At 35.9% G+C, this 24,109-nt stretch overlaps 1 protein-coding gene across 1 annotated transcript in view; it reads left to right on the top strand.

Annotated features, from left to right (window-relative positions):
- The window catches only part of LOC133520947 (aquaporin AQPAn.G-like), a 41,843-nt gene extending 19,083 nt beyond the window's left edge, over positions 1 to 22,760 (top strand). The window contains exons 2-6 of the mRNA XM_061855665.1: positions 14,080 to 14,276; positions 17,210 to 17,381; positions 17,569 to 17,750; positions 18,553 to 18,633; positions 21,255 to 22,760. Of these exons, the coding sequence (XP_061711649.1) occupies positions 14,080 to 14,276; positions 17,210 to 17,381; positions 17,569 to 17,750; positions 18,553 to 18,633; positions 21,255 to 21,389 (767 nt within the window). The 3' untranslated portion in view covers positions 21,390 to 22,760. The remainder of the gene's footprint in view (positions 1 to 14,079; positions 14,277 to 17,209; positions 17,382 to 17,568; positions 17,751 to 18,552; positions 18,634 to 21,254) is intronic.
- The last annotated feature ends 1,349 nt before the right edge of the window (positions 22,761 to 24,109 follow it).

Here is a 24,109-nt window from a genome sequence, read left to right as displayed (position 1 = left end):
ACAACGGCCATCTTAGCCCTGCAGTAGGGCTAAGATGGTCAGCTCTTTTTCATTTGTCACCATGCCTGTCACGTTCTAACAAGTATGTAACTGTGAAAGTGACGGGCATAGTGACAAGTGATAAAAATGGAACCATGATGTCACCGCAGGTCAGGTCAAATCAAGTCACAGGTCAAAAGGTCAATAGCGGGCACATATGCTTGTCCAACTCCCCGCGTAAATCGTCCATTCGCGTACATATTAATAAGATAAGATAATATTTTATAATTTCATACATCACAACTAAAACATAGTTGTAAGTTGCAATGTATGAAATTATATGTCAGCTGTCACATGTGCTTGCATTGTGCATTGCGTTACAGTTATGCAAGATAATTAATGTGACAGTAAATAAATATTTCCATTTTATATTACTACTTTACCCTCGTATTTGTGTCATTGCTAATAAATTTAGATCAAATACACTAAAATAGTGAACATGTTATCAATTTTACGATTATTCCTTTCAGTATTTACGCAGTTTCACGCCAAGTCAAACAATAAAGACAAACACGTTGAATCAAAAATAAAATGTAATTGTTTCCAATTAGATAAGAGTCCGCAATGATAATGATACCCTTTAGTCACCTTTGAAACGATTATACATCGTGTCATTCATGAAGACGTGTGCCTTGGCTCGTATTGTAATTTTATTAAAGGTTAGATTTGACACATCTGCGCGTCATCGTGGATGACACGATCTATATCTAACATACATATCGTGTACCCAAGGTTATGTGTAGCAAAAACATGGAAAAAAAACTCGTGGCGCGAGTTTAAGTGTAAGATAAAATCAGCAGCCGAAATACGAACCGAAATTATACGAATTACGAGCCAAATTATGTACCATCTGGGCCTTTACTTTGCCACACTGTGTTGTGTGCGTGTGTGTTACTATACAACGTGCTCATGAGGAACGAAATAAAAATAATAAAATGAAGCTAAATAATTTGAATAACCATGCATTTCTGAGACCAAACGAAGGAAAGAAAAACTAATTTAGAAGTGAAAACTTCTTTAGGCTCGTTGGGCATTTTTTGAGATGGGAATAAATCATTGAACTTGCGACACTGTTACCGTAACCCACACCTCTGTATATAAGTACTTATGTACATATATTGTGAATGTACGTACTTAGATATTTATTATTCTTGAAGAGGGGCAATTTTATTGAAATTTATGTACACTACAATTTTTTTTTGCTTTTTTTTTTTAATGTTATTTCTACTGAGAATCACGAGCTCTTTCGATCCTAATATGAGAAAAAAAAATTATTTCCATCATGAAGATGGGCAATTTTATTGAAATTTATGTACACTACAATTTTTTTTGTTTTTTTTTTATGTTATTTCTATTGAGAATCACGAGCTTTTTCGATCCTGATAAGAGAAAAAAAAGTCCCTAAATATTTATTTCCATTTTGTTACCATTTTTCATAGACTTTGTATGACAGTAACAGAATGAAAGGGTCAAAAAATAGGACGGATATGGCGCGGTATAAGAGTAGTAATAACATAAAATGTCTCAAAATGACAAGAAAAATGTAATGTACAGTCAAGTTTAAAAATATGGGTGTACACAAGGTAAAATAATACAGAGAATAAATGGGGGAGGGGGGAGATGACCGAACGAGATGCTCTTATGGAACTTTCAGTAGGAGTAGCGAGAAAGCACTATTGTTTGTCCTTGTCAGTCTCACTTGTCCTTTCTGCCTACTTCTAAAAAGTCCTAAAAGTGACGTAAGACGTTTTTTGTTGCCCACCGTTTTTTATGGTGGGTAACAATGAACCCGACCAAATTACGTAGGTTTTTTTTGATATGTTGTGAGGAATGTTCAAACGTGTTTTTAATTTTGTCGCATATGTTCTGTCCCTTACGGGCGCACGCGTGCACATCTATACGATCCTACCATCTATGAATGGGATATATTTTTGAGTAAGTCGAATACAAAAATTGAAGTCCTTATTATTAAAATTTTTACTATTTAAATGTTATTATAGTGTAACTGATTATTGTAATGATATTGACATATGCCAAATGTAATTAATTGTATTTTTTTTTATTCTTATTATTATTTTTTAATATATCTATATGAATTGACTTATTGAAATATATCTTTGCATATGCCAATCTCATTAGCTCATTGCCCGTGTAAAGAAATTATTGAATATGTATATAGTTAGATAATAAGAAGTTATTTCGTACGCCAAAAGGCACATCATAGCTGTTCCTTAGAATACTGAGTTACCACCTATTTATGTACCTGTGATGAACGAATAAAAAATTGAATTGAATTAAAATAGCTCAGAAATATAATTGTCAACGGCGTAGCATCACACTATAATAACAGCGGGGGTGTGGCGACCCGCATCGTTATACATTCTGGAATGACTCCAAATTAAAATAATTCTCAATTCTATCCGCGGGCGCTGCTCCTGATTACTGAAGGCAAAATATTAACAATTACCAACTTTATCTCAAAGGAGTAAGGTGCAAGAATAAACACGTTGTCTCGCATCACAATTCTTTTTGTATACTGATTTCAGAATCTTGTCCTAAAAATATCCAAGACAAACAGTAAACATCGCAGTTTAGGTGGGCGGTTCTGAGTTTTTTCCGGGAATGTAATTTATTTTATTTTATTTTAATAGGCACACAAACATAGTGTAGGCAAATAATATTGTAAAATATTCTTTATATATCTAATAAGCAACATTACGTTACTTACATTTCTATTATAATTTGTACACAACATTTATCGTAACATAATTATTAAGCTAAATACAATTCTTGACTATGAAAGCTTCTATTTTTAAATATATATTTTTTCTTGAATTCAAGAATAGTAAGATTATAACATATTAATTTGTTTATTTAGAAGCAAGGTTGATATTTAAAATTTATTAAAATCATCGTAATGAAATCGATTGTAATAAGATCTTCTTTATTAGAAGTAACCAGATACAACAACATATTCATTTATTATTAATTTTGACATCTCTATAGCATTTTTTTTTCAGTATAATTATTGTATATATAATTTGCGCTAATAATTAGCATAAGATAATATTTGTATCTGCCGAAAAACAAACGCTTTAATTTTTTTATTGCAAATAAATAATTTCTTGACTTTGACTCTAAGTTGACTAGTAAGTTGAATAACTTACTAAAGTAATTGTTTATGTAATGTACTAAACATAATAGTATGCCTAATAGTTATATAATCTGTGACTTAACATCTAATTCTCTCATGTCTTAAGATAAAATATGTCAGTTTTGATGAGAACGATAACGCCTTTTGCATTGTTACTACCTACGAGTTTCTTTTAGTTATGTCACCGTCAGTAAAATTCGTATGGAATTGTTTTTTGCTCCAATTCTCACAATAACTGTATTATCGACAGGGCCGGATTTAGGGGAGGGCAACCGGGGCTACAGCCCCGGGGCCTCCACAAAAAAGGGGCCCCCACAATAGAGACTTCGGAAAATTGTCCATTATATTTGGAAAATAATTTGGGGCCAGAGGGCCTCCACTCATTTGTTGCCCCGAGGCCTCCAGACCTCTAAATCCGGCATTGATTATCGAATTAAACAATTATTTTATAAAAATATTTTTCATAATGTCAATATCCAGAGATTAAAGTGGAGACTACGACTATTAGTAAAACCTTTTGTCTTCCCTCTTAAGTTATAAAAACCTAATAAAAAACGAAACTTTTTTGAATTGCCCCTTTGTCTATTAGGGATTGTAAATATGTCGAACCGGTAGCGCTGTTAACCTTCAACCAGCCAAGCTGATCTAGACATTTGAATAGAATACATTGTACATATATTAGAATGTAAATATAAAATTATTGCTTAAATATTTGTATATTTAACTCGTTCGCAAATTGTGCTAACTTTTAAGTGTCCCCGGCGAGCTCGGCCGAATTTCAACTTCCCATACAAACGGAGTTTCATTCTCATTTTAAAACTGCGAGTTGGACTGTTATGAAACTTTGCTCATACAATAATTCCATTCCAACTTAATTATTTTTTATAAAAATAAAATCGTTTTGGTTAAACGTAGGTACTTACACATACCCCGAAGTTAACGGAATTTAATTTTCATTTAATTAATATTTACCAAAAGTCCATAAGAAAGAAAAAGCACGCACACACGCACATGTATACACTCATATAATACTTATAATGTACACGGAACACACAAATTGCACAGTAGTTTTTCTTTATTTCTCTACCAACTTAGGTCTTTAAAAACCGTTGCACATTTTTGTGTAACGACAAAGTGCCAAAAATATGGATACACGACCTATATAAATGATATAATATGACCATGTTGAGTGCGCCTTTTCTGTGGCACGACATGGCGTTTTATGATTATTTTTAAAATTATTAAATTAAGTTAGCATGTTTTCATTTTACTGGCTGCCATTCCTCAACCCACCAACGGAGCGGCAGCTGACGTCCACGAGGGTTCATCATACCTAGCCGTTAACCACTACACGAGTTTTCAGCCGGGAGGCGATTGGTCATAGAAATTGTCCCTGGCTCACGGTCTAAAATGACGGATAAACCACATGACATTGACAGCGTGACTGGGTCACGCTGTATGGTTTATTTATCTAGTCAAAATAAACACACAGACGTTCAAATTCAAACCAGCGTCGATGAGGCAAGTCGAGTTTAAACAATTTTTATTTATTTTGTATACTGATCGATCTCTATGTCCAGCATCAAAAGGAGACTATAAATAAATAAATAGGACATATTACACATAGTGTTTTCGGAACCGGTATTCTTTTTGAGAACCGGGAATTTCGGTACTTTTGTATTACGGAACCGGGATTTCCCGGTTTTTTCGGTATTTTCGGTTCTTGCTAGTTTTTGTCATAGAAAACAAGGGTTATGCTTCAAAAGTAAACTAAAATTCTGTATTCAAGTAACTTTAATTCGAAATTTTTTCTTCTATTTTCTGTTCTCATACCTAGTACCCGTTCAATGTTGTAAGTTCATAGTTTCCTGCTACCCAAAGGTTGTCTGGAAGAGATCGCTTCTTAGCGATAAGACCGCCTGTTGTTACCTAACTTTTACGTGTTTTTTCATTTCCTGTCTATTTTTAAATGTATGGTGCACAATAAAGAATATTTACTTACTTACTTACTTACTAGTAGTAGGTAATTATATATAAATCAGACTATAATTAATCATAGTGTTATGTTATTGTTAGGTACTAAAGTAAGTATTTACTGTCAATTAAAGGGTAAAAATAAGGCAGTCATCTTAGATTCCTTAACATTTAGAATTATCTTAAACATTTTTAAAGAAAACAAAATTAAACTATTTTCTATTCTCATACCTAGTAGTAAGTAATTATATATAAATCAGACTATTGTCAATCACAGTGTTATTCTTAGGATCTTAAGTATTTACTGTCAATAAAATGGTCAAAATTAGGTAGTCATTTTAAATTCCTTAAACATTTAGAATTATCTTAAACATTTTTCAAAAGCAACAAAATTAAACTATTTTCTATTCTCATACCTAGTAGTAAGTTATTATATATAAATCAGACTATAATCAATCACAGTGTTTTTGTTAGGTTCTTAAGTAAGTGTTAACTGTCAATAAAATGGTAAAAATTAGCCAGTCACCTGAGATTCCTTAAATATTTATAAATATCTTAAACATTTTTCAAAGAAAACAAAATTAAACTTTTTTACCAAAAAATATTTAAAAATAATATCTCTTTCCGAGTACCTACCTATTCATAAAATATGGCGTAACCAAAGTTTAGCTTTTTAAGAGCTTTTAGCTCTCTCTTCTCTATAATAGGACCTTAAAAACAACAGTGCATCTAGACTTTTGTCACTCAAACGAGATCTTATTTTGTTGCATAACAAACCTGCCGAAGAGAAAACTCTTTCTGGCTCAACACTGGTTGGCGGAATCGTTAATAGATGGTCATATGCCTGAGACAAGTAACGCCCACGATCTCCTCGTAAGTAAGAGTAAATAAGTAAATAGTAGTGTGAATCGCTTAATAAAAATAAAATTCCCGAAAGTACCGAAAGAACCGGGAATCAAATTTGGTTTCCCGGTTCCATTTTACTGACAAAAGAACCGGGAATTCCCGGTACTTTCGAGACCGGGATTTCCCGGTTCTGAACCCTAATTACACATATTGACTAAGTCCCACAGTAAGCTCAATAAGGCTTGCGTTGTCGTTACGAGTACTAAGACAAAATATAGAAACATACATAGAAAACACCCGTGACTCAGAAACAAATATCCGTGCATCATCATTAATTACCCCGGATTATTCAGATTTTAACCTGGGACCATCTGCTTCATAGGCAGGGTCGCTAACCACTAGGCCAAACAGTACCCCTAGTGTAAATAAATTCGATTTCGAAACGTGACGTACACGTTTGCGTTTAGTCTCATTTTGTATTGGATTTAGAAAGAGCGCGCCAAGCGGGACGTTTTGGAAACTCAAAATCCTATACAAAATGAGACAACGCAAACGCGTTCGTCACGTTATGATGTCGATCAAATTTACACTAGGGGTACAGGTCGTCAAAAGTAGCGTGCGAGAATATTCCCTACAGTAAACGGAGAACGTTCTAGGGAACGGCACAGCTATGCCCCCACCACACTATGCCCCTCATAGTCCTCACACCTGCTTCTCGCTATGCTCTTCGCGCTGTCGCGACGTTGCGCTCTCTGGTCACACGCTGCTCAACTCGCGCGTCCATCGACTCATGCTAATAGGGAGCGGTGAGCGGTGGGCATGACGAATCATCATAATATTTTTTTTAATCAAAATAGATTCTTACAGAACACTTTTTGAAAGACAAGAATTGTAGGGAATAATTAAAAATATTTTACATTGAATATATACAGGTACATTAAATCCTTAACTTATATGCCACGCTTAGGTGAAGATAAGATATCCGACCACCTACGTGTTTGTCTGTTAAATAATCGTCTACTCTATAATAGCCTTTCTTTATTAAAATATATTTTATTGTAGTTTTGAACTTATTGTGTGTCATATTCACAATACGGTCAGTACCCCTAGTGTAAATAAATTTGATTTTGAAACGTGACGTACGCGTTTGCGTTTAGTCTCATTTTGTATTGGATTTAGAAAGAGCGCGCCAAGCGGGACGTTTTGGAAACTCAAAATCCTATACAAAATGAGACTTAACGCAAACGCGTTCGTCACGTTATGATGTCGATAAAATTTACACTAGGGGTACTGGTATCTTATTGTAGTAACGTGTTCAGAGCCCCAAAAATGTTTTTTTTTTTTTTTTTTCTTTTATTCAGAAACAAACAGTCATTCAATAACATTGAACAGTAGATTAAGCAGCAGTAAATTGACCTATAGTTTCCTTAATTTACATATCAAAATACGAAGCTAATGCACTTTTTGAATACAAAAATATCGTATATAAATGCAAACAATTTTTACAATACTTTAAACAAATATCTACAGCTTGCCTATATACAGTACAAGTTGATTAACACCTAAAAATAAAAGTGAACATCAAAGTCATGTGAAATTTAAGCTAAATAACAACCAAAGATGCATATATCTCAATTATTAGAAAAAATATGCTTATTTAGGTATTCTTAATACATATCATTTGAATGCTTTTTTCAGTAAAGTAGTTGTACAGTTAAATATATCCACATCTGTGAGTTTTTCATTATTATTAAACAGTTTACAAACACGCTTAATAAATGCATTACTAGCATAACGAGTCCGACTGCGAGGAATAGAGAAAAGGTCTTTTTTGCGACACTGGCGCTCTCGTCTACGCGGATTTCCGTACTTTGCTTAGCCTAGTTCTTATATCTAATAAATCGCACCCTTGGTGCAATAAAGCCACATCTGCATAATGATGACTTTTCAGGAGAGAGGTTTAAAGATACTGTCAATCAAAATTTGAAAATATCCCTTTTATGCTTAGTGTTAGGTTTATAAAATTTTACAATAACTGTTATATAAATATACTCTATTTAATACGATGTAGGTTATTCTAATTATTTAATTATTTTCGGAAATCGTGGGTTGCATGTGTACTTACGGCTTTATTGTCCCAAACTGTAGCAAACGTAAGTAGACATGCGTCTTTATTGCATGGATATCCGCATGAAGTATGTGTACATGCATCTTTATTTGCCGAAATGTTATTTTAGTGGAGGGACGCAAGTGCAATAATAGGAACTGTTTAATTTTTATATTTTTATATCAAGTCATAAAATTGTTAAATACATAAACGTAATTTTAAAAAGAGTCAGATATTTAGGTAACCAAACCACAAAATAAAAATAATAAACTAGTAAAACATAGTTCAAGCTCTGCTTTCATGATTAAAATTATCTCTTTCCTTATAATTATGTAATCGAATTTCAAGTATTGGTAAAAAAATTAGAATTGTCTCCAGCAGTAAAAAATATTAAACTATTTAAAATACGAATATAAGTAATAAAATAATAGTCTGTTAGCGTTTAATTTCGAAACTGGTCTGAATAATGTACTTAGATAAGAAATGTTATTAATATTGTCTTACTTATAATTTGACTGATATATAATTTGAATTAACTACATACTAGATTTTGTACATAAAATAAATTTAAGAACAAAAAAGAGATTTAAATTACTAACCAAACAGTACATAAATAAAGTACAAACTTCTAAAACAGAACTAAGGTTCTGTCACACATGATTAAATTAACTCTTTATAAATCTGATTAAATCTTATTCCACTATATTATGGTAATAAAACTTAAGAAATACTCCTCTTACTTGCAGCTATAATGCCTGTAATATATTTGGATGGAGAAATATTTTATTATTTGAAATAAGTTAGTAAATTATTTTAACATGTACACAAACTAGTACTAATTATTTACTTAGGTATGAAGTTTTATTAACTCAGACTTACCTATAAGTTGACTGGCATAATGCTGACATATAATTTGAACTCTACTGAAAGTACATCCAAGAGGTATTCTTCAGTTTTTTTTTACATAAATTGAGATCAGTGTTGCAATCAATATCACAAAAGTATACAATTAAATGATTCTAAGTACCTATGTGTCTTCAACATTTATATTACTCCTACTTCTTACATCCACATGGGCTGTTTGTCGTATTGTTCTGCTCTTATCAATCACATACTTCACCTTGAACGGGTCATCTTTACTAATTGATACCTCTCTTACACTCTTCCAACTTATGTTTTCATCTTGGCTGTTGTTTTTCCAAACACGGTAATTTAACTCGCTCTTAAAATCATAAAAACTGTTTTGTGTCATATTTTTGACCAAATAAGGCTCATGATCAGGTGATCTGACCCATCGGACTAGAAGTCTCCACTCTTCAGGCGTATAAATTATCTTCAGTGACGACGCTTTCTCAATAGTTGAATGAACACTATCGCCTTCATTTTGTGTATGTCCTTTCTCAAGAAAGGAATGCGATATATTGACATTATATTTATTAGCGGCGTAAATAGAGATAATGAATATTTAATATTCATAATACCTTATGCATAATGGTAACATGCCAGTAGTGCTGTTATTTAAATAAATACATATAAGATATATAAAGACACCCGGTTGCACACTAAATCATAATAGGTATTACCTACATTTCAGTATAATTTAAAACTTTACTATAATTAAAATTACACGCAATATTATTTCCTAATTGATGCCTATACTTTTATTTTATTTTATTTGCGTTTGGTACTCGTCCATGTTTAACTTAGAAATATACATATATGTCACGTGCGTGCCGTAGAAAATAAGGGTAAATTCGCTGTGACAGACAGATAGACAGACATACCCACAAGAGATCCTATAGTGCGTTTTTTTTCAATTCGGAAATACGTACATAAATATCCCTAAAAAAGCTACAATTTCTTTCACCCACTATCATTACTACATGCGAAGTGAAAATAAAAATAAACAAAATTGCGCTGCTAATCACTTTATAGTATTTATGGGTAATCTATAATGATATATAAATTAAAATTAAGCAGATTGGATCTATAATTATACCATTTTTCTGTGCTTAAACTATTCAATAAAGATGTATGTTTATCCATTTCATGTAAAAAGGGCGCAAGTGTATATATCGAATCAATATTTTGTGGCTAATAAAGCTACATGTTTATTTGCGGCTGGGAATATTTTGTGCAACAAAGGCATATGTGACTTTGTGACTACCATTTTTAAGTTATATAACAGTATGATACAAGCAGAAAATAACACCAATAAAACATTATTAACACGTTTCTTTCAAAAAATATGTTAGTACCACATAGACCCGTAAAAAACAGACGCAACTGAACTTACATCGTCGCGTGCGCAGCTAAAGCGCTTGCGGTAACATCGGGAAACAACGTCGCACGTGTGGTAGCGGCGTTGTTTCATTTTCAACTGATCACATGCGTCGGTGTTCGCTTGCTTTATTTAAGAATCTAATAAAGATACAGAAAAAAGGATTTTTGTTTTTGATAGTATACAACATTTGTGTAACTTTCGCGAGATAAAATCGATTTTGGTATAAAGTCACATGTGGCTTTATTGCACCAAGGGTACGAAATTATTCCTATTCCTAGTATTGAAATTGTGTACATCACTTTTTTTCCGAAACAATATAAGATTTTTCCTCACATACATTATATTATCATATATAAATTGAAAATTCAAAATTCAAAATTCAAAAATTTATTCTGCAAGTAGGCCTCAAGGGCTCTTTTACAAGTCAATACAACATTTATAGTAACATCATATAGTGACATGAAAAATACATAACAACATTTATAAATACAACAGCCAATACCTGGGTAAGCATTACATTATAATAATCTTAAAATAAATAATTAATACAATACAATAGAGATGTATAGTCTCTATGGTTAAAAACACATTAAATCTGGAGATGTAAAAGGTCCCCAATGTCAGAGTACTCCTACTAATAAAATTTGGAGGTGTAAAGTCTCTCCAAGTGTCAAAATAAAATTTATACTAAATAAATAAACCGCGTCTGGACTGTTAAACTAGCAGTCTCATAAACTAATGCTACATTCTGTACATAACTAGTATGTACCAAGTCAAGTATATTATACAATATGACAGAGACGTATAGTCTCCACGGTTAATACATTAAGTTTGGAGATGTATAAGGTCCCCACGGTCTGAGAAAAATAATAATACACAATAATAAGATTTGGAGGTGTAAAGGTTCTCCAAATGTCAAAGAATAAAAAAAATAAAAAATTGTATGTAATACATATTTCACGTCAAGAGACTGTTAAGCTAACAATCTTAAAACTAGTTCTACAGAATACATAACTACTATGTATTTAATATGTCAATGTCATCATCAAAATAACTAAAACATAACAAACATTAATACATAAGGTTGAACAGCTAGAAACAACAGCGCCATATGCCTCTCCGGGACACTGCACGCAAAACTATTACAGTTTTTGAGACTGGATACTTGGCCATGATTCCGTGTCTCCCAAGTAGTCATCTATTTTATAGTATCCCTTTTTGAGAAGTGCATTTTTGACGTATTGCTTGAATGAAGTATAGGGCAGGTTCCATGCCTCTAAGGGTACTTTGTTATAAAATGTTACACAGTTTCCCATGAACGATTTTTTAACTTTCTGTAGACGAAACTTGGAGACTACTAACTTATGTTTATTTCGCGTATTATAACTATGGATATCGGACAGTTTCTTAAAGGACTTTATATTCTTATGCGTATACATTATCACATCTAGTATGTATTGTGAAGCTGCTGTGAGAATATCTATTTCCTTGAATCGTTCTCTCAGTGAGTCACGAGAAGCCATGTTATAAATAGATCTGATTGCCCTCTTCTGAAGAACGAAGATGGTTTCTATGTCAGCTGCTTTACCCCACGCCAGTATGCCATAAGACATAATACTGTGAAAGTAACTGAAGTAAACTAGGCGAGCTGTCTCCACGTCAGTAAACTGCCTGATTCTTCTTACTGCATACGCGGCAGAGCTCAACCTTTTCGCCAGGGCAGATATGTGAGGGGCCCATTGCAGTTTACTATCTAAAGTAAGGCCCAGAAAAACCGTATTCTCGACAAGGTCCAGCGTTTCGCCATTTAATGTGATGATAGTTTCAGATTTTCTTACATTCGGCAGCGAAAATTTGACACATTTCGTCTTTTTCGCATTAAGAAGTAAGTTATTTGCTGTGAACCATTCTAGTACCTTTTCCAAAGTTTCATTGACTTGGCTATAATCGCTCAGTTTCCTGTCAACTTTGAATATTAGTGAGGTGTCATCAGCAAATAAGACTATCTCACATTTATGTTTTACAAGGTTCGGCAGATCATTTATATATACAAGGACCCAAAATTGAACCCTGTGGAACTCCGAGCTTTACAGTCATTCCAGTAGACTCCGTTCCATTTACAACCACTTTCTGGGTTCTTTGGTTTAAGTAAGACTTAACAAGGCTTAGAGCTTCCGTTGACAGACCGTAGTGCTTCAGCTTGTGTAGAAGTGTGTCATGCTCCACGCAATCAAATGCTTTGGACAGATCGCAGAAGACACCTATAGCATCTAGCGAGTGTTCCCAGGCGTCGTATATGTGCTTGATTAGTACAGAGGCGGCATCAGTCGTCGAACGACCTCTTGTAAAACCAAATTGCTGATCTTGAAGTAGTTCATTCGAGTTGAAATGTCGAAGCAATTGGTTTAATACAATTTTTTCAAACACTTTACTGAGAACAGGAAGTATTGAAATAGGTCTAAAATTTCCAAGGTCATCTTTGCTGCCCGCTTTAAATAGAGGAATGACCTTACTGTACTTCATCAGATCGGGAAATACACATTCTCTAACACAAGCATTAAATATATCGGCCAAATACGGTGCCACTACGTCGATTACAGATTGCATGACTTTCACAGAGATCCCCCAAAGGTCCTCAGTATTCTTTAATTTCAAGGACTTGAACGTTTTAATGATTTCATGGGGGTCAGTATATTGGAAGTATAATTCCATGCTGCATTTCTTGACATTGTTTGTATCCAAGTAAACACCAGCCTTTGCTACAGAGGAGTTCAAGTTCCGTGAAGCATCTGTGGCTATGTTGGTGAAAAAGTGTTGAAAGGCGCCAGCAACATCCAGGTCTGCAGACAATATTCGGTGTTGAACTTTCAGTCTGTAGTGGCCATCACGGGGTTTCGTTTTTTCCAGTTTCAGTGTTTATTACAGTCCAAGTAGCTTTTACTTTATTGTCAGCTGACCTGACTTTCTGACCTATAAAGGCAGACTTAGCCGCGGCGCAGACTTTCTTAAACACTTTTGAATATTTTCTTACATATTCTGCAAAATTCTCGTCATGGTTAATGCTCCTCATTTCATACAGGTCATACAATCTATTCCTACTCTTATGGATGCCCACTGTGGCCCATTCACTAAACCTTGTTTTCAGTGATCCTTGCTTTAGAGTCTTTGTTTTAAAAATATTCTTGTGGACGTCATGTATCACATTCGACAGTTCCTTGTATAGTGTATCAGGATCTTGACTGATCTGACTCAGCAATGTCATAATATTTATTGTTTTAAATAATTCTCTTAGAGACTGACGACTTTTTAAGCCATAAATTGCTCGTTTTTGTAAGAAGAAAATTAGTCTCAACATCAGCAGCTCTGCCCCAAAGTAATAGCCCGTAACACATGATGCTATGAAAATAACAAAAGTAGACCATCTTTGCAGTATCTTCATCGGTTAGCTCCTTAATTTTCTTTACTACATATATACTGAGCTCAATCTTTTTGACAGTGCCATAATGTGTAATATAACGTAATATAACAAATAACGTTTTCATACTACGTGCCTGCCTACTTTCCTCACTACTTTCCATGCCTTTCGACCGGCATGTGGCAGGGTATAGCTGATAAAACGCGCGAGTTGCGCTGATTCAAGGGCCTACAATTAATATTTTATTTATTACATTTCAGACGAAGCCCGGGGCGTAAGCGGAGCCATCCGCGTGTACTGGCGAGCAGTACTGACAGAGCTGATAGCTACAGCATTACTGGTGCTGCTGGGTATCGCGTCATTGGTGCCTAAGATCTCACAAACAGACACACTAATAGCCCCGCCATTGGCGCATCCAGCGCTGGCTTTTGGCTTCATAGTGCTTTGTCTAGCACAGGTAATCATTTATTCTATTTAACCCTAGGACTAGTATACCATCAAAATTTCTACAGATCTCTATTAAACTATGATGAGCCTTTACCTATTAGTTTTTTGAGATCTAAAATTTTTTGTCGACATATAACATGTATCCTGTCTATCCTAACCTACGGCGCCCAAACTTGGTCATTAACGAAAGCCCAGAAGTCTCAACTCATGATTGCTAGCGAGAAATGGAGCGCAGGATACTAGGAGTCCGGAGAATCGATCGGATTAGGAACACCGAACTGCGCTCCAGACCTGGTATCGTAGATGTGGGTGTTAAGGCTGCCAAGCTCAAGTAGGATTGGGTGGGACACGTCTGCCGAATGCACCCGGATCGGTGGGTCGAATTGGCTACCGAATGGACACCGCAGACTAGCCGGAACAGAGGCAGTAAAAAATGAGATGGCGGGATGACCTCGACGCATATTGCAGCGACTGGCCGAAGATGCACATAATCGTGATCAGTGACGGAAGACAGGGGAAGCCTTTGCCCAACCGGACAAACATAGGCTATTTATAAAAAAAAGAGTCATAATTTTTTCAAAAATGATGGAAGTGGCTTTCGTCATAACCAATGGCGCCTTCTTATCTCGCTTTAAATGATTAACCCCCGTATTAATAAAGCTTAGCAAACCTTTGTTAAATTGTATCCCTTTGTAACACATGTCAAAATTATCAAGGGATTGTAAGACTTATTAGTTGTTTAGGAATAACGCCATTAGAAACAAAAATTACTACTTTGATCGTACCCCCGCTATGTCCATTTAGAACTAGTAGCTCTGTGACCTGTAGACCTTACGAGCAGAATTAAAAAACTGAAAATGGCTCCGCCATTTAGAAAATGTTCCGAAAAGTGAATCGGCAAAAAAAAATTCAGTCATCGAACCTGCTCACAAAATTTCACGAGAATCGGTTGAGAATTGCGACTACGAAAGCATTTTGCACTAGCTGAAATTGAATTGATGAAGCTGAAGACGAAACCTTGATAAAGTTCGGTCAACAAGCTGAAAACAAATACAGAACAAAAGATAAATAATATACTTTTCAAGACTTGTGAAACAGTTATTCATGTTTACAGAACAAATATTAACTGTTTGAATATTTTATCTAGACAGGACTAACTGCTACCGTGTTTAGTTCAAATATTTGTTCCTGTGTCTTGGATGTGTTCCATATATGTAGGTACTTAGTTATAGTTCTCAAGTATTTGTCCACCCACCTTAGCCAAATAACACTAGACCCTACTCATAGTGTTGTGTTCCTGCCGGTGAGTACGTTTGCCAGAGCTCAACGAGTAGTGGTTTTAGGGTCGACAATGCGCAAGTATCTCCTCTGGAGTTTCAGGCGTACATAGGCTACGGAGACTGCTTACCATCAAGCGGGCCGTATGATTGTTTGCCAGCGACGTAGTATAAAAAAAAAATATTTATCTAAGTAATGTGATCGAAACTTAGACTACGGATTAGCAAAAATACAGTTATGATTTTGACTGGTATGTTTTACATCTACAAAACGTGACAAGAAGTCCGTCTCAAACGCTTCACACACCTTACTTAATCAATCGTCCTAACTGGCATTCTAACTAGGATCCTAAAAAAATATTTCTAGTTAGTGCAATCAGACTATTACTAAACGCGGTTACACTTTTATGCCACCAGCTTGTTAATAATCCATAAATTATTTATTTGCCCTTCCTCCATTATACAACCGGTGTATAAAACGCCTAAGTAGATATGTTTACTCAATTCCCCGGTAGATGTCACTATTACGTCTATCAAAAATCCTACATCACGCGAACGGTAGGTCATCGTAGTATACATAAGATATAAAACTTATTTTTGTATTTTAAGACGATTTGTGTGGTTGATAGTTCAGCCGAAATAAACATAGAAACATACTTCCGTTTATAATTAAACGAGGTGTTTGATTTTGAGCTTTCCCCTTCGAGACCAGAGTACAGAATATACAACCGGTATTTGTTAAAATTTGTTTTATATACTTAATTTCTGTCGATTTTGCAAGCTTTTATTTAACTTGCCCCGTTAGTATCTTAGTTTGTTAGTGTTAGGACTGTTATGGTGTTGGTTTTGACCCACTAACAAACTACTTCTTGGAAGCTAAATTTGACCCATTTCCCAGTTTCGGATTGAGCCGAAAATTTGCATGCCTATGTATGTAAATCGGATGAAAATGCAATATTATGATCACATGAAGCTGATCATGTGCAGTGATAAAACAACGCAAAATAATTGTGTTTAGGGTTGTTAGAATTGTCTCGATGATAGTTTCCTATGGGTAGAAAAGTACAGTCAAAAATAAAGCTTGTACCAAAAATTATGCCAATAACTTATATTTACATATATTCAGTTATTTTTGAAAAAAATATTTGTTTAATAAAATGTCTGTTAACACCAAATGATAAGCGGTCTCTTGACACAAGTGTCATGTCATGTAGTATGTACGGCAGGGATCGGAACCGGTTTTTTGCAAAAACATCGAAATAACCAAATATTTCGGTTTATTTTATACTCAAAATGTAGGACTCAGTTGTGTTTTTAGATAACGACTTCGTATTATTAGATTGCCCGATTAGGAATGAAATAATTAACAAAGAACGAAAAAATACCGTTTTCGTTCCCATACAAAAAATACCGGTTTCCGATCCCTGATGTACGTTTAAAAATATACACCAGTCTAGTCATAATTGTTTTTTCATGCTAATTCAATAAACATGTTTATAATTTAGAATAAATTTAAAAGTGGAAAAATTACTGTCTTGGGTGAGACTCCCAACTCCCAAGACAGTATTTTTTGCACTTTTAAATTTATTCTAAGCTTAATAGCATCGTTCACAGATGTTTCTGCTTGTTAAAAATTAATTTATGTTAATATTTTTTTTATTCCCAGGCATTCAGCGGAGTATCCGGCGCGCACCTGAACCCAGCCATCACTCTAGCGTCCACGCTCCTCGGCCGTACGCCAATCTTGCTAGCAGTGGCGTACACGATCGCGCAAATGATAGGCGCTACACTTGGTTATGCGGCGTTATACTCTATAACGCCACAGAGGATACTTAACGGTTCGTATGAAATAACTGACAAAAAAGAACTGACTTCAACAGTTCCATTTCCACTCAGAAACTAATGACGCCATATGTATTAAAATTAAATCGGCATTTGTATCAAAATAGACCATTATTAAAAATATCACATTCATTTTTTCACACAAGAGAACATTTTCTGTAATGTGTTTAATCCTTGTTGTAGAAATACCTGCGTTAGGCGTGACGCTCCCGGCGAATGGATTCAGCCCCCTAGCCGCGACGGTAATTGAGGCCCTGATCACTGGTTTCCTGACTCTTCTAGCCTGCTCACTGTGGACGGGCGAGCCTGATCCCGCCGCGCCGATCAAGTTTGGACTTGTCATCGCTGGACTTGTATATGTTGCAGTGAGTATTTTATTCAAGCTCCTCCCGCCGTCTCCGACGAGATCTGCCGTGACGCCTTACAATTTGTGGGACCCACAGGGTGGCTGTTTTGGCACACAGAGCATACGGCAGACGTGTCCTGCCCAATCCTATTTAAGCTTGGCGGCAGTTTCAGCTGTGTCAGTTATTCGCGTACGACTTCAGGGATTCAATAGGGATATGTGGAGTACTGGGAGGGAGGCCTTTGCTCAGAAGTGGGACAGTATGGGCTCCTAATAATAATAGAGTATTTTATTGTGTTTTTACGACTTAATATGCGCACTCTTGTCTTCTCACAATTAAGCCTGCGCAATGTGGACTTTGTTCACTATTAGATTCCAATGGCCAATTCTTGCGGTTCAAAGATGTGTTGAAACGGCATATGAAGAGAGCTTATATAGAGCCAACGAAGTGGGAGAGTCTAGCCAGTGACCGTCCACGTTGGAGGCATATTGTGCAGACTCAGGTGCGTCAGTTTGAAGCCAGGCGGCTCACAGAACTCGACGCTAAGCGCGACGAGCTGAAGGCCAGACCACCTGCGGCCATACTTTACAATTATGTCGGAGGGGTGCTGACTTGCAACGAGTGTGGTCGTACATTTGCTGCAAAAATTGGCTATATCAGTCACCTGAGAGCGCACCAGCGACGCTCTCAGCGGTAGAACGCAGTCGCTGTGGTCGAAAACGGCTAGGAGAGATGATGAGTTCCCACTACGGCACTGCTTCAGAGCAATACGTTCCAGTTAGAATGTCCACATGTCCTAACATTGGTTTTTTCGTTCCAGGGTGAAATGACCGGAGCCAGTATCAACCCAGCTCGTAGCTTCGGGCCTGCGCTGGTCACGCAGCATTGGGAATACCTATGGGTAAATATAGGTTTAATCTGTGGTATACCTACCAGAAATAAGAAAGACTCGTTGGAACGTAGTTTTTTATCAATACGTCCCATAATGCAGGGCCGTAGTCAGACCAAGGGCAGCGATTTTGACAGCCCACAGACAATGCAAGTGTTATTTTAAACGTCGAACTGCAATGTAATTATAACGTTTACTTAACACTTGCACAGGCTGGGTTATCAAAATCGCAAAATTGGTCTGACTCTTTCATTATTTACCTGATATTATTTTCTAACACACAAGTAGGTACATCTGGATCCGACACGATATCGGCTCGTTTGGATCGATCATTTATTCCGAACAATTAAGATTTGAGTTCAAAGCCAAATTGTTTACTCGAGAATCTGTCAAATCTATTTTCGTAATTCCGGTTCAGGGGGCCAATTTTCGTTATTTGGTTATATGACTCTTGCCCATTCGAGCGATAGAGAAGTAGATAATATTTCGATTAGTTTTTCGCGGTTGGGCTTAACCTTTTGTATGCGCCTGTCAAAAATTTGCCAATTTATATGGAAGGTAGAGTTAAGGAACGCAATCTCCATAGGCAGAACTTATGCAAAAGTGTCCAGTGGTCAGTTATAAATAATAGTTCCAAATCTCTCCAGAGTAGCGCTAGAGTAGCTAACACAAGCGGCGCGTAAAAATTCTGGCTAGGCAACTCGGAACAAAAAAAAACCTAATTTATCATTATGTACTTTTTTTCATGATAAAAGTGAAGCGTGCGCTAGGTGTATCCTTGGGCGCAACCTTTTGCAGTTAGTGAATAACCACCTTTGCCATACTATTATACACAAAAAATACAAAATTTCACGGGCTTAGTAACTTTATATATAAATTTGTGCACAAAACTAAATAAAATCACATAAAAACATTTAAAACTCTAATAATAACAACAAGCCTTGGTATCAACCGCGACGGGAGTGTTATCATAACATAATTCCATTTTCACCCACGAATTCTAAAACCTATTAGTACAAACCTACAAACAGTACTTTCTTTGAAGAAACGTTCGTTATCAAATAATTAAACTTGAGATGAGACTACATAAGATACTTGGATTTTGTATTAAAATTTATCTTTTTTTAAAAGGTTTTTACAAAAATTGCTATTAATGATAGTAAAACACAATAAAATTTTACCCATTTATTCAATTCAATGTTTTTGTATGGCAATATTAAACATACGCGCGGCAAACGCACCCGATTCAAAATTGTGAAACATTACACTCCAATATAAATCTTACCTGTTTGTATTTAAGGTTTAAATTCAAATGAAGCAGCATGGTAATATAACTGAAGTTATCGCGGCCGTGTACAGAGGGCCTACCACGTACCACGAAGTTCGCAAATAGCGAGCATCTTTCTCTGTCACCCTAATTACGCTATTGGAGTAAAAGAGAAAGTTGCCCGCAATTTGCGTACTGCGGTGTTCGCGGTAGGCCCCCCAGTACTCGCAGACTTTATGAATATATGCGTGCATTTTTTCAATATAAACCTTATACCCTTACGTTTAAGGTTTTTATTCAAATGAATAACTCTATATAAGACCGAGTTGCTTTGAAGCTCATTCGCATATAGCAAAATTTATGAGCGTGTGCGTGAGTTTTCGTATCTGTGTAGTGGCGCATGAATGAATAGTCAAGCTGAGCTTCTCTTCGCGCGCTCGCTATGATTAGTTGAAATTTAATCAATAGTGAAGCTTTAGTAAATCGTGTTAACAATTCCAAGGTAATTTATTTTATTACGTAGTGTTTTCATTATGGATATAATATTTTTAATTTTAATGATGATTTATAAGCTTGGTTTATGTAGCAATAAATTTTAGGCAAGCCGGTGGGAATCGAGTTGTATGGAGCCGCCGCCCCTGAGCTAAGAACCTAGGCGTAATTGACGGAGTGAAGTGCGCTGTCTATGATTTGATTTTTTTTTTTCAAGTAATCTAGGTATTGTAGCGCCACCTATTTAAGGTTTTTTGATGACACTTTTTGGTATATGGAGATTCCATTCCTTATCTCCACCTTCCGTACCAATTTATTTAGCAACCATGACATCTGTCATCTTCATATTTAAGTTGAATTTGGTTGAATATACCTATATGGAGCAGATCTGCTCCTAAGCATACCAAAGGATGGCTGTGAGCGTTGGAAGGTCTGATAACTTGTAGCTAAAATCAGAAACTTATACTTGACATTAACACTAAAGCGTCAACATAATATGAAACGTTACTGTGCTTCCATCTACAGTTTCATGCATTCAGACACATAGAAAAAGGTCTCCCATTCCAATCTAATATGAATCTTAATGTTGTCGAATTAAAATTGCATTTGTTTTAGCAAGTTGGTCGTATAAAGTAAAGTAAATTTTATTTGTGGAACACAGGTGTTACAGTTAAGGTCTTAGGCCGGCGCCCCACTGCAGCGCACGCTATGTACGACCCACGTTCCTATACAAAATTTCGTGGGCTTGCCCACGGTTTGTATTAAAACGTGGGCCGTGGATGTAGCGTGCGTAGCAGTGGGGCGCCGGCCTTATTACATTTCGACCTGACACACTTGGCGGTGAATAGGTTATTTATATATTTGACGTTTGCAGGTATACTGGGTAGGCCCGCTAGCCGGCGCGGCGCTCTTCGCGCTGCTGCACAAATACGTGCTGGTACCACAGGCGTACAAGCCGCCACCGCCGACGCGCGAAGAACTACCGTTGAACGACAAGAATAACTGCTAACGCGGTTTAAAAAGAGAACTGTATCGTTACCAAACTAAGAAACATTCAAGTTTTTCGAATAAGCTGTGTTTTCAAAGTGTGGCGAATAAAGTCAGTAGAGAAAGCCGCGAAATTCAAATAGGAGATCGATATTCGCGCTGTTTAAGGTTACATCCTAGCCGTTGACAATCGGTTATGCTTAATCGGTAATAAAAATTCTTCATTTGAGAACTTTTTCCCCCATCAAATAAGCTGTCAGTTTCAAGCTGTCATTTAATTTCATTGTAATTTTATCGCTGGTCAGACTATGAAGTGTCCATTATCGCGATAATCAACAGCGTTTCCCGTTAGTATCGCCCCGGCATTACAGGAACAAAAAATGACAATTGAAATTTAAATACCTACCCATGCGTTTTTTAAATTTCGATTGCCACGTAATAACGACCACGAATGAACACGTAGGTACCTAAATATTTGTTCGATGCATCCCGACTGTTTACTTTACGACTTGTTTGTCGATAAACGATTGTCATCTTGAATTCGGCACTAGAGGACCTAGCTAAGATGACAATAAAATTATTCGCAGAGAAACAAAACTTGCGTGCTAGCTGTCTTGTGGCTTGTAGTGCGTGTGTGCGTTGTATGTATTCTTATAAGTCACGTCACACTGTACCGCAAGTCTTTTCCATGAGTAACGTCTCTTATAACCCCCTGTAAGTACATTATGAATGCTAACCTACAGTCAAGCTATTAAATATCGACACGGGCAAAGTGCCAGAAATATGTATACACGACCTTATTGCCTATACATTAAAGTAGTGTGTACATCTTTTTGGCCATTTGTTCGTGTCGATATTTAATACCTTGACTGTACCTGCATACTATAACGGGTCAGGAGTAGGTACATACATTTAATAATTAATAAATAATAATGTTTTGAAATCGTTCTCTAGTTCTCTACATATAGGTACATATTAATTGGACACATTGAACTATCTGTCACGAACGCGTAGATCACAAAATGCACCTGTTGCAATATTCATCTTATTGTATCAAATACATCCATTTTTATTTTCAACGGTTATACTTCTATATTTAAGATTGAATTTCGAATACGGACTATTCTAAGATGATTTTTATATTTTTAAGTAGGTATGCCAACGAAAAATTTACATTCGGGTGAATTTCTACAGAATTTAGTACCTTAAGTATTCTTAATTCAAATGAATTATAAAAAATATGAATAAAGTATATCAATAACTAAGTTTTTTTTAATTCACCCTTCGTGAATGATTAATTATAATCGGATTTTTTCGATGCTGTCTCAAAAAGATGTAAATATTGTTGTGGTTTATATTTTTATAAGTTTTACAATAAAATACTGTTGACATATTCCGTATTTTAATTTGGCACTCTACCTAATACCTAATACTTAAATAAAATTTTAAATGTGTCTTTTGGCGACATCTAGTGTCGAATAGGCGTCGCAATAGTGTTGACAATAAGTGCTTTAATGGTGGGGTAATTAAAAAGCACTGGCACGAAATGGCACAATCGTGTTTTTAAGTAAAAAAAAATTAAGAGAATACACCACTTTTGTCTGTTGTACAACTTGTACACGAATTGGCTAGCGACATCTAACGTCAAGTAGAAAGAGTGCCAAAAGGCACCTAAGGGACCGTGTACGTTGTAGGGTCTGCCATCTCGTGGCCTAAATCAGAAACTTAAACTTACTTCACGCCAAAGCAGGTGCTGCCCCCGTAGTGCACGCACGCTTCCTTGTACGTTGTAGGTAATAATCTTGTGGTCTAAACCGGAAAACTTGACATTGACTGTTTGCGTCAATAAACAAGGGGCTCATGTGCTGCCGCCCCTTACAGTTCATGCACGCTCCCACACACACCCGCCCTTGTAGTCTCTCACGGACAACGGTGAAGGACAGAATTCAACTTACTTTCCTTCATTCATATCATAGAGAAATATAAGTAAAGAAAGAGCAGTAGCTTTATACATCAGTTTCCTTACCAAAACGAGAGTTATTTCGTAGTCGACATCTAACGTCAAGTAGCGGAATTTATCAGTACTGCTAGTTGAAAATAGATGTCGCGACGAACGAAAACTATAATGCTCAACAATTTTCAACTCCATCTGCTAGTAATATTAGTTGTAAATTGTTTTGGCTATACAATTTTCGTCAGTCGCCACACTTGTGACATCTGGTGTCGAGTAGCGGTACTGATAAATCCACTACTTGACGTCAGATGTCGACTACGAAATAACTCGATTTTGGTAAAAAAACCGATGTATGGAGTAATATCTAATCGCCAGCAAGCCCTGTTGATAGGCAGTTTTTCAGCTTCAAGTGAACCACATGAAATGGCAGCGGTACGGGTAAATACAAATTATACTCTAATATTACTCTGGTAGAACTCGCTCCGAGCTCATACTAGCTTGTTTAACTTCGAGAAGTCGTAATATAGTCCATGTTTGCACAACACAATCTGTATTCTTCGCTAGCATTATACAACTTTCTTGGCGATATTTTTCTTGACAAAATTATAATTAAACTAGAACTCCACTAGATGAAAATCGGGAAGAAAATTTTATAATATTAAATTTTACGGATTCACGTTTACATATTGGCTCTGAAGTTGACACTGACATGTCTGACTGACTGAAAAACAAAGAGTAAAACAAGTATGAAAAGAGAATATTTTGGGCGTTTCAATTTTTGATGTCAC

Source organism: Cydia pomonella, chromosome 9 (assembly GCF_033807575.1).
Source record: "Cydia pomonella isolate Wapato2018A chromosome 9, ilCydPomo1, whole genome shotgun sequence".
NCBI lineage: Eukaryota > Metazoa > Arthropoda > Insecta > Lepidoptera > Tortricidae > Cydia > Cydia pomonella.
This window is presented reverse-complemented; position numbering and strand designations above follow the sequence as displayed.